Source organism: Camellia sinensis, chromosome 4 (genome assembly GCF_055761805.1).
Source record: "Camellia sinensis isolate YWXY chromosome 4, ASM5576180v1, whole genome shotgun sequence".
Classification (NCBI taxonomy): domain Eukaryota; kingdom Viridiplantae; phylum Streptophyta; class Magnoliopsida; order Ericales; family Theaceae; genus Camellia; species Camellia sinensis.
In genome coordinates this window covers 173328733-173340784 of record NC_138964.1, presented here as the reverse complement: position 1 = coordinate 173340784, position 12052 = coordinate 173328733, and the positions used below count along the sequence as shown (strand labels likewise).

Genomic DNA, 12052 nt, shown 5'->3' with positions numbered 1-12052 from the left:
CACTTGTCAAGGCTGACTGGACACAGGCTCCCTTCACCGCTTCTTACAGAAACGAAACTTCAATGCTGATGCTTGCATTTGGTCTTCTGGATCACTGTCTTGTGGTTCAAATTCTCCATCTTCAACCGCTGGCCCTGCCAATTCATGGCTCTCACAAGAGTTGGACTCTGCGAACCAAGAGAGGCTAAGATGGGTGCAGAAGAATTACATGAATTACACGATTTACAATTACTGCAATGACACCAAGAGATTTCCCCAGGGTCTTCCATTGGAATCCAGTATGTCCTAGAGAAAGTAGTGAAATATAATCCAGTATCACTGTCAATATCCACAATTTTCACAGGCCCACAAACATTGTTTTTGTGATATTCTTGTGTAACTGGTCACACAATTCAATTCTTTTATTCTTTATCCTAGTTTTAACCCAATCACCTCTAAACTGTGCGCATGGGATGTTCGCCCTATAGCTGTAGGATACAAAAGTTAACAAAAGAATAAAGGAAAAAAAAGAACAAATAGAATTTCCCTTACTATCTACTTTCAAGAAGTCATTTCAGATCTCAGTTGTGTAATCTTCATTCATATATATCATAAAAGCAAGTAATTTCAGATCTCTACCTCTGCTTCAGAGGAACAAATTCACATGCCTGGTTGAACTGCAAGTACAACCAAAATAAGCAGCCACGTTAATTTTTACGCTTTCCTCTCAGTGAAAGTTCAGCTTCAACATGCTTGATTTCATCTTTCAACTCTTGCAAAGTGGCTCTTCTTGATTGCTGTGTGCTTTCAGTTGTGCTATCTCTAATCAGACTTGCAAGTCGCTTCAAACACGAGAGGTACTCTACTTTTAAATCAGGAGAACTATGCATCGACTGCCCAATTCCAAACTGCACAGAAATAAAAAGGTCACGGTCACATACGTTTATAAACCGTCATACATCAACTTAGTTCTCTAATAATTGAAAAGTCTTCTGATGAGAAAAAAGGGAATAATAATGTTCCAATGGAATAAAACACAATACTGACTCATCCTATACAATTCTAATTACTGGATAATGGGCCAGCACACTTTGCTAAGTTACTTATTGGGTAAATTACACTGCTCTCTCATAAGGTTTGGGTTTATTAGAACAAGTCCCACTAGTTTCATGAAATTATATTGACCTTCACTGACATAGTTAGTTCACCAACAGACCTAACAGAAATGTTGAATTTGTAATTGCCAATCATTTTACACCAAAAAATGACTTTACCTAATTTCCCTCTTCTCTCTTCTCTGCCCATCTTCTTCCTCTCTTTTTTTTCTATCATATTCTCTCTTCTCCATTGTTCTCTTCCCCTCTCCCCCTACCATCGCACGTCACCCCCTCTTTACCCCCTCCAACACCACACACCACCAATCCCATCAAAGCATCACTACATGTCACTAACAAGCCACCACCGCCACATCTGGTACTGCCACCACCACTCATGACCACTGCATCCAACGCCACTGCACGGTCATCACCAAACCTTCAGTGTCTTTGTCTCTCTTCCTTTTTTCTTTTTTTCTCATTCCTTCTCCTTCATCTCCAACCAAAGACCTCCTACTTGCCATCTCATAACTTCCCTCCAGCCAGTGACTACACCCCAGCCACCACCAGCCTCTCTTAATTCAGTTATCACCCTCACAGTCACAACCATCACTACCTCAATTTGGTCTCTCTTTCCTCTATGCAGGCCACCACAATTTCAGCATTAGTCACCATCTTCTCTCTATTTTTTTCAATCTAAACACACCATTTTCCATTCCCGTCAATATCATCACCAAGACTGAATCACCACCTTTTACATTCAACACGAGTCACCATGGTTGAACCAACCCCCTTAGTCGCCGTTTGGCTTTGGCTTTTTTAGTTGGCTTTTTTGATTTGGGACTTTTTAAGCTTGGCACTAAAAAGTTTGTTTGGTTTGGCTTTTTTGGTTTTTTCAACTTTTGTGAGAGAAAAAGTGAAATGGTTATAGTTTGGATGTGACATTTTGTCTTATTGGCTAATTTAGCCTATTTTGTCTTTTTTACCTTTTTAGCCCAACTAAGTTAGCCAAACTAAGGCTTAGTCCTTTCTCTCTACAAATCAAACCCAAAAGATGGGCTAATATCTTCACAACCACATCCACCATTTGACGTAACTGACCAATCTCCTTTCATGCCCAAAGGACAATTCCCAGCTACAAACTAACAAAACCAAACCTATCATCACATTGTTGTGATCATCAGCTTGGTCATGAGCAACTTAAAATGGAAAAGAGGGAGATAGTCTCATGCAGACATAAACAGTTCGGAGAGGGAGAGAAAGAAGTCTCTGATTGCAACTTTTCAATGAAATTCCACATAGCCCATAGATAAAATCGATCACTTTTACATACACTGTATAACACTTCGATCGAGGCATGGGATGTGTTGTGACTATGGCTAAAGGATTTTTCAGATTCAATACTTACACTGTTTAGCGAGAGAGAGAGAGAGAGAGAGAGAGAGAGAGAGGTAACGCAAATGATGAATGGTGGAGTGGCTAATGTGTTTATGGTGGCGGTCACCAGAAAACATGGTTGTGAAGCACAGTGGTGATCGTCGGAAATCATGGTTGCAGGATGTCGTAAAGGGTATGGGACTCTGGCATATGAGGTTGTGTTTTGGACGGAGATATTATATGTTTTAGAGTAGGGGCGACGATAGGTGTTGAATGGTATCCAATCGAATACCTTAACTTTGTCTCTCTTTGTATATATGTAGGTAACATATATGTTAACCAATCAACTCCTCAGAATTTGAACACCCGCTCACATATTTTGAATAACCATTCACAATATCATAACGTGTAAAAGAAAAGAAACAACAGAGAGAAAAATAAATAAATAACAAAATAAAATTTGACAAAATTGCAGAAAACTATGAATTCCATTATGTGCTGTCATTCACTGCTTTCCAAACATTTTTAACAGAACATGTAATTTGAAATTGATTTCAGATGATAATATTTCATGAATCTAATTGTGTGTACCTCCTTAAAAGCAGAAATGCACTGGTGAAGAGCACTCTCAGCCTCTACAGTAGGTGAATGCTCACCCTGTTTTATAAGAAAAGCATAAAAATAATTTAGCCAATCAGAACGTTTTAGAACCTTTATATTACTAAGAGGACTAATCAATAAAGAAGTCCCAAAAGTTGACACAAGTGTGCGCATCAATGACTATTAAACACTAAGGCTTTGTTTGGTTTGTGTTTCCCAAAAATTTTTGGAAAAAATTCTCTACAAATAAGTTTTCAAAAGTAATCAAACCAAACAAATTTTCCCAAAAAAATTTCCTAAAACTTGTTTGGTTAACAAGTTTTCCAAACAAATCTCTCTCTCATACACATCAAATCAATCACTTTTTTCAAAACCCTCTCTCAAAATAATTTTCCAAAACATCTTTTGAAAAAAACTAAACCAAACAACTTTTCGTACTTTTTATCTCTAAAACTCATCTTCCAAACTCAAACCAAACATATCCTAAATATTTTCTCCCAAAATTAATGGTCCAAAAGCCAATAATATATTTTTTATTCAAGAATTCAAATAAGGTGATGATGTGGTTCAATTTGGTGCTCAAAAGATGGAACCACCTAGGAGAACTAGCCAAACTTATTGACAAAGAACATTTGGAAGGTGAATGGGAGGGGAAAACAGTTAGATTATATCCCACATGGCTGTTGATCTAAGGAAAGTTAAGTTCATGTTGCTTTTTTGACATTTGTTAGCATTTGGTGATGACTCCTTCCATTGTAATTTATCCTAGTCACAAAATTCTTAAAAACATATTTGTGCCCAAATGTGCCATCAATAAGTGTTAAAATTTACCATCACCTACCACACACTTACCATCACCTACCACACACTCACCTACTACACTCACCTACTCCTCACCTACCACCACCTACTCCACTACACCTACATCTATATAAGGAACCATTTGTAATAGACAGAATTAACACAACAACAATCAATAAATACATAAATTTTTACTTGGTATCAGAGCAAGGTTAAAGAAGCTAGTAATTCTACTTCCCCGGCGGGCGGCAGCCTCGCCTTGGCCGCCCACCGGACCTCTACACACTAACCGTCTCTCTTGAATCCTGCATGATGGCATTAATGACTTCTTCATTGTTGGTCTCGACTTCATCAGCCAAGAAATAGCAACAAACTCCCCGTAATCCAAATGTCCATCCTTATCCACATCACCAGCTTCCATAAGAATCTGGAGATCTGATTCAGGCATCTAACTGCCAAGCTTCTTGCGTGTATTCATCAAGATCCGTGGGCGATAGTTTCTTGTCGGCAGACTCTTCCTTGCGCGGCTCCTCCCGATACGTCGGCGGCGCAGATCCGCTGGGAGGATCGGCATCCATGCTATTCAGTCAAAGCGATGCCCTCAGGTTCTCCGCCTCTGATTACTCGGCCGCCAGAATTTCCACGTCCGCATCTTCTCACTCTCGGCACCAACCCAGTTCCAAACAAGCCTTTCTCTGCTTCTTGCCTTCTTCATTATTATCAAGATTAGTGGGGGGGAACAAACCCAGAAAGTACATAGTCCACATGGACCCTTCAAGACTAGAGAAATTTGAGCTGTCGTGAGAATTGCTGCCCATACCTCATCCTTTAAAATAATAATTCTCCACACACACTCCCACTTTGTCCCATTCTTTTTATTATTATAATTATTATTATTATTATTATATATATTTTTTTAGACCCATTAACTTGTCGAACAGTCTGTTCCCCACCTTTATTCTTTTTCTTCATCATTTCATCACCATCCCCTTATTTCTTTATTTATTTTATTTTTCGATTCCCTTCTTTTCATAAAAAAAAAAAAAAAAAAAAGAAGCCTGGAGCCATAATCCAGCGCACTTTCTTTTATTTTACTATATATATATGTTTGTTATAATATATTATTTTGACACATAATTTTTCCATTCAAAAAAAAAAAAAAAAAAAAATTTACAAATTTGCACAACAAACCATATTTTATTCATCTCAGGGATCAACCCCGATCACATTTTTTACATAAAAAAAAAAAAAAAAAACAAAAACAAAAACAAAACAAAACAAAACAGACAACACATCCACAGGCGGGATTTTTTCTTATCTACTCTGCCGCCGGTCTCTTCTTCTTGCCTCCGTCCTGCGCGGCCCTTGACGGTGTTGCCTCCGTGCTTCCTAGACCACCAAGCAAGTTGCCTCCTCCCTGCTCCTCCACTGCAGCATATGGTGGCCCTCCGAATCGGAACATCACGGTGGCCTTCCGCTTCAGCTCCTTGTTTTCTGCCTTTAGCACACTGATCTCTGCTCGCGCATCCTTATACATGCGTTGGAGCAGAGCCAGCTGGGCATTTAAATGCTGCACCTCATTTGTCCTACTCTGCAGCCGGTTTGACAAATTTGTAACCGCAGTCATGGTTTCCACACATGACTTCAATGTATACTGATTGGCCTCCACATCCGTTTGCACTGCCATTCTTTGCTCCACAGACCGCATCGGAAAGTTCAACGGAGCAAACTCCGGGGCGCTTGGTTGAGGTTCCAGTGCCACCGCACCAGTTATCTCTCTTGTTGACTCGTTAAGGTCGGGAAAGAGAGTGAGCAGACTACGGGAAGACGAAGCCATTTTTTTCTGGGTTACAGAGTGTTTACCGAGTCTTTCAGAATGCAAATTTTCAGAGGTTTCTCTCAGTTTCTTGTCTCAGCCTCTGCCTCGGCCTCAGCCTTCGTCTTGGTTAAATAGCCAAGGCAGCCACGCGTATCGCGCGCCCCTTGACGCCAGACGACAAACGGGCGCGCCAGCCAAGACACTCACGTGCCTCGCCATCATGTCCGGCACACCTTTTGATGAATTGGGCACGCCTTTTGATGACACGCCTTTTTATGGATTGGGCACGCCTTTTGATGGCACGCCTTTTTAAAAAAAAAAAATTTGGGCACACCTTTTGAGGGTGCGACTTTTTAAGGGTCCGACAAGACTCTGTAAACTGTCCCGACATTGATTCCGGTTAGCTCCTTCATGGGTCCGACAAGACTCTGTAAACTGTCCCGACATTGATTCCGGTTAGCTCCTTTATGGGTCCGACAAGACTCTATAAACTGTCCCGACATTGATTCCGGTTAGCTCCTTTATGGGTCCGACAAGACTCTATAAACTGTCCCGACATTGATTCCGGTTAGTTTCTACAAGGGTCCGACAAGACTCTGTAAACTGTCCCGACATTGATTCCGGTTAGTTTCTACAAGGGTCCAGCACGACTCCGTAAATTGTCACAACAGTGTTTGTTACAACGGTCCGACATGACCCCGTAAACTGTCTTCTACATCGGTCCGCCATGACCCCATAAACTGTCTTCTACATCGGTCTGACACGACCACACAGTGTCTGCTACAACGGTCCGACATGACCCCATAAACTGTCTTCTACATCGTTCTGACACCGCCATCCAGTGTCCTCTACACCGTTATGACACCACCATACAGTGTCCTCTACATGGTTATGACACCCACATACAGTGTCCTCTACAACGTTATGACACCACCATCCAGTGTCTTCACCATACAGTGTCCTCTACAACGTTATGACACCACCATCCAGTGTCTTCACCAATGGTCTGACACGACCATACAGTGTCTCTTATCCTCTTTTATTTTTATATATTTTCTTGTTTTGTTACTCTCTCCAAACTCAAGTTGGTTAGTTTCTATCCTCCTTGAGTTTGCGGGGGGCTGTTAAAATTTACCATCACCTACCACACACTTACCATCACCTACCACACACTCACCTACTACACTCACCTACTCCTCACCTACCACCACCTACTCCACTACACCTACATCTATATAAGGAACCATTTGTAATAGACAGAATTAACACAACAACAATCAATAAATACATAAATTTTTACTATAAGAAAGAAAGGTTCTATTTTTATTCTGCCTAAAGCTCAAAATGGTGAGCTAAAAAATTCTCAGAGACCAAGAAAATTCAAATCTATTTTTATATCTCAACTCAACTCAACAAAGACTTCGTTCAGTTTGTTATACGGATCCATTTCCTCCAATTGGCTCATTAGAAGTCAATTTTTCCATGAGACATATCATATATATATATATATATGAACAATTAAGAATATAGTCTCAGAAAAAAGAAATAATAAAAAAGTTAGAAAATCACATTAAAATCCATGGCTCTAGGCAAAGTTGTTTTTACATATGCAGCATGCAAGAAGAGAACCTGAAGCAACAGTTTCCGTGTCTCACAAGAACAACAAAAAGAATCATGAGGCAATTAACACTGACCCTTGATTCCAGTAATTCCTGCTTTGTGATCTCCAATAGCCCAAGAGCATTGAGTGATTGCAACTGCAGGCACGTTTATAAACAATCAGTCTCATTAAAATGTCTGGTCCACCATAAATTATTGTCATGCATCCAAATCCACATATAATTGGCACCCAATATCCCTTTTCCCATTGTAGATAAGTACCAGATTGCTTTCCACTGCACCTTTTTACGTTTTGATAGACAATATGCATTTAACCATAGGTTTTTTTATTATATATATTTTATGACAAGTATAACCAGTTGCATATAAGGTTTTCCAGCATCTAACCACATTAGATACTGAAAAGAAACCCAGGAAAAGGTTCGAGTTTTTGACCCAGATGCAACTGATTTTTGGCCTCATTTTTTTTATTTATGTATGCATGGACAGTCTGGATTGTTATTACTGTAGCTCTATGCACCCATCAAGATAATAGTTCCGTAACCCTCTAGTTAAGATGATGACTGTATAGGACAAGAGATTCAACATGCAGTCTAGGAACAATACATTGGACATGTTCTAATCTTATTGGACATCATTTGTTTAGAGTAGTAAAACGAACCAAGCTACTCGAGCTCAACTCGTGTTCAACTCATTAAAAGCTCACTCAATATCTGTTCGTTATGTAAACAAGCCACAGTTGAACACATTTTGAAACTTACTTTTTGAGCTCAACTCGGCTTGAAAGATAAACAAATCAAGTTTGAGCACATTTTGGAAGCTCGTTTTTAAACCAAGCTTGAACAACCTTCTACTCGACTGGTTTACAGTTCTTTGTGTTTACATTGGACATCTGGCCGTGTCTATGAATACACAGTACACCCATCAGACAAGCAAAGAAACCATCTGGGCTCTTGGCTAGACCTCCCTCTTGGACCCCTTTAGCTCTCTCTTACTCTCTAGACACATTACAGAGACAGGGAGGATCCATCTATCTCTCCTCTCCTTCCATCTCCTCCTCCACTGACCACATTCTCCTTTGTCCTTGCAACAGATTGTGTATAACCCAGAAACACTATGGCCTTGTTTGGTTTGGCTTTGGGAAAAAGATTTTGGAGAAAATTTTTGGAAATTTTGTTTGGTTTGTAATTTTTCTCAAAAAATTTCTAAAATCACTTTCCTCTCCTACACATCAATCAATCACTTTTTCTCTCTCTCTTCTCTCATTTTCAATCAATTTTTCTCTCACATACATCTACTCAATTATAATAAAATATCAAATCATCCCAAACTTCCAAACTTCAAAACTATTTTCAAAATATACAACCAAACAAACTACAAAAATTTCTAAACTCTCTTCCCAAAATATTTTTTGAAAACTTATCTCCCAAAGTCAAACCAAACAAGGCCTATGTAATCCAATAATGCCTCTAGTATGGTACGATGAGATGGTAGTTGTCTTCTTTAATCTTCCCTCTAGGTGATTATTCCTTTTTACAATGTGAACTGAATCAGCATATTTGCATCAATGAATAAAGTGAATTTCTTTATTTCTTTCTACTTCTTTTTTTTTTTTTTTTGTGTGTGTTTGTGTGTTTGAAGGCATGGCATACCCCAGTTTCCATGTTATTCCCATAATAGTTTATGTGTTCATTGCGTAGGCAATGTCCATGCTAGATTTTTGAGTTTTTACGTCAAAAAATAACGGTGACGCCACAAATATTGGATTGAATGTTGTGAGATTCTAAAATTGATTTTGCTGTCCACCAGGTATGAGACGTTGTTTATTCAACATATTTTATCCCGTTCTTGAATGACGTTAGGACTTCATTCTGTAAGCCCAAAACATCCATAGGATTGCATCTCAGGCATACCAAATTCCCGAGTCTTGCCATGTAGAGTCTGATAATGGCCCCGTTTGGTAGAGCTGTGGGAAAGTGATTATAACTTATAGCCTAATAGCTTATAGCTTATAGATGTGAACATAAGCCGATTTTTGACTTATAAATTAAGCTTCTTCTCCCCCACTCAAAGAAGAAGTTGATTTTTGAATTACAAAAAGTTATAAGCTGTATTGTTAAGCTGAACCAAACACATCAAAATAGCTTAAATTAAGCTAAAAGCTAAAATAAGCTGGAAATAAGCCCTACCAAACAGGGCTAATCCCACAAATGGGACACTAAGTGAAACTAATACCGTAATCTAAAACATGATTCAAGTACCAAAAGAATCAATATCTGGCTAAGCTGATTTCAATTTCTGTGAGATAAACTATTAAACCCTTTTAAACAACACCCTTAATGTTACTGGTAAGAATCAAGAGGACAGCACTCTCAAGCACCAAGACAAGCCTAGACGTAGTTAATCAATGAAAACAAAAATATTTTTTGGCTGTAACTGAAAACATAAATGCTTCAATTTTTCATGTCAGCTGAAACCAACGATATTGGCAATGAAGTAAACAAAGATGGGGGAAAAAAATCCAAACGCAGATTAAATTTAATTTTAACAATGGATTTGTTCACAAATAAAGGGAAACTGACCAGTATCATCAATGCTGTATTCTCATCCTTTCTAGTTTCTCTAGATGCTCCATAATATTGCTGCTTGTCTCCTTGTTTCTCTGATTTATCCAAAACCCGCTGAGCTATCCTATCATGTAAAGAAACTGCATATGATTAATCCATAAGACTTAATACTTGTGTAAAGATGGGAAGTAACAGAATGTGCATGTCAAAATAGTTTATCCAGATCCCAACTTGGTCAAAAAACTTATTTTGGGAAGTCAAGTTTTATTGAAACACAAAACTGAGGCATGCACTAGGCTGTCAAGAACCCAACTCTAATGGCAGATGCCAAGCAGCTTATCAGACAATCTCCACCCTAACAATAACATTCTATTAATTTGATTATCAATTATACTTTTCCAAGAACTCACTCTATACTATTTCAAAGGAGGATGGTCGGATGCTAGAAAGCCCGATCTCAGAGGAGTTGTTGGGTGTTTTGAGGAGTATGCCTAGGGATAAGGCACCAAGTCCTGATGGTTTTTCTATTGCCTTTTTCCAACAATGTTAGAGGGTGGTGAAGGTGGACGTCATGGCCATATTTCAGCAGTTTTACCAGACGGGGCAATTTGAGAAGAGCCTTAATGTGACTTTTATAGTTTTGATCCCTAAGAAAAAAAAAGCCGAGGATATTCGGAATTTTCAGACGATTAGTCTGTTGGGCAATGTTTATAAGCTTTTGGCCGAAGTGTTGGCAAATAGGCTTCGGGGTGTGCTGGAGGGGGTGGTGTCAGGGTCTCAGAATGCTTTTGTAGGGGGGCATCAGATTTTGGATGTTGTGCTGGTGGCAAATGAGTGTGTGGACTCGCAGATTCCACAGGGAAATGAGGGCATTATTTGTAAATTGGATATTGAGAAGGCCTATGACAATGTGAATTGGAAGTTTTTGCTCTATGCGTTAGAAAGGATAGGTTTTGGGAAGAAATGGAAGAGATGGGTGCAGTTCTATATTTCCACTGTACGGATGTCGATCTTTGTCAATCGGTCGCTGGCGTGTTTCTTTCCTACATAGAGGGGTTTGAGGCAGGGAGATCCTTTATCTCCATTACTGTATACTGTGGTAATGGAGGCCTTGAGTTGGATGTAGTCTAGAGCGGTTCAAGGGGGTCTGATGTCAAGGTTTGAGGTGGGGACGAGTCCTGCTACTTTGGTGGTTTCTCACGTTTTTTTTGCTGATGATGTTCTTATTTTTTGTGATGCGGATGCAGATCAAATTGGTCATTTACGATATGTGTTGTTGTGTTTTGAGGCGGTGTCTGAGCTTCGAGTTAATCTGGCGAAGTTAGAACTGATTCTAGTGGGAGAAGTGGTTTAACTTTTGGTGTTGGATGCCTATTTTGGGCTGTAAAGTGGCTAGATTGCCGGTTTCTTACTTAGGGCTTCATTTGGGGGCTACTTTTAAGGAGAAGGGGTGTGGGATGGGGTGGTGGATTGAGTGTAGTGACGTTTGGCAGCGCGAAAGCGGCAATATTTATCCAAAGGAGGGCTAATCACGTTGACTAAGAGTGCTCTTTCTAATATGCCGACGTACTTTATGTCGGTACATGTGATTCCGGTGGCAGTTGCTAAGTAGTAAGAAAAGTTGCAACGAGACTTTTTGTGGAGTGGTGGGAGGGAGGGTTTTCATTATCATTTGGTAGCTTGGGAATCTATATGTAGACCTAAGAAGGGAGGGGGTTTGGCAGTTCGAAGGTTGGTTGAGTTTAATTAGGCTCTTTTAGGGAAGGGGTTGTGGCGTTTTGTGGAGGAGAGGAGAGATTGTGGAGGAAGGTGGTGGTGGTGGTGGTGGTGGTGGTGGTGGTCAAGTATGGGTTGGATAGGGGTGGTGCTTGGACAAGGTAGGCCATTCTCATGGTCGGGGTTTGTGGAAGAGGATTTGGTTGGGGTCGAAGGAGTTTCGGGGTTGGGCTCGGCTTAAGGTGGGGGTGGGGGATAGGGTTCGTTTTTGGCTTGACAAGTGGTGTGGTGGGGTGTCTTTGACTAATATGTTTCCTTTGATTTTTGCCATTGCTGTTGATAGGGAGTATAGACAAGGACAGTCGGTGGTTTGGAATGTTTATCGTGGTCGTGATGTTCACGATTGGGAGTTAGATCAGTTGGTGGATCTTTTGGGGTTTTTGTATGGGGTGACGTATGAAAGGTTTGGGGTGGATTCT

The 12052-nt window shown here is 39.9% G+C and overlaps 1 protein-coding gene across 3 annotated transcripts in view; it reads right to left on the bottom strand.

The window, feature by feature from the left end:
* Positions 1–357: 357 nt before the first annotated feature.
* Positions 358–12052, bottom strand: part of LOC114310254 (Tetratricopeptide repeat (TPR)-like superfamily protein) — a 62273-nt gene continuing 50578 nt past the window's right edge. The window contains exons 15-18 of one of the 3 annotated variants that reach the window (XM_028256208.2): positions 9873–9981; positions 7300–7427; positions 3042–3107; positions 358–887 (exon numbers count right to left, since the gene is read on the bottom strand). In XM_028256208.2, the coding sequence (XP_028112009.2) occupies positions 3086–3107; positions 7300–7427; positions 9873–9981 (259 nt within the window). In that variant the 3' untranslated portion in view covers positions 358–887; positions 3042–3085. The remainder of the gene's footprint in view (positions 888–3041; positions 3108–7299; positions 7428–9872; positions 9982–12052) is intronic. The other 2 variants (XM_028256206.2, XM_082866951.1) reach the window with 2 other exon arrangements.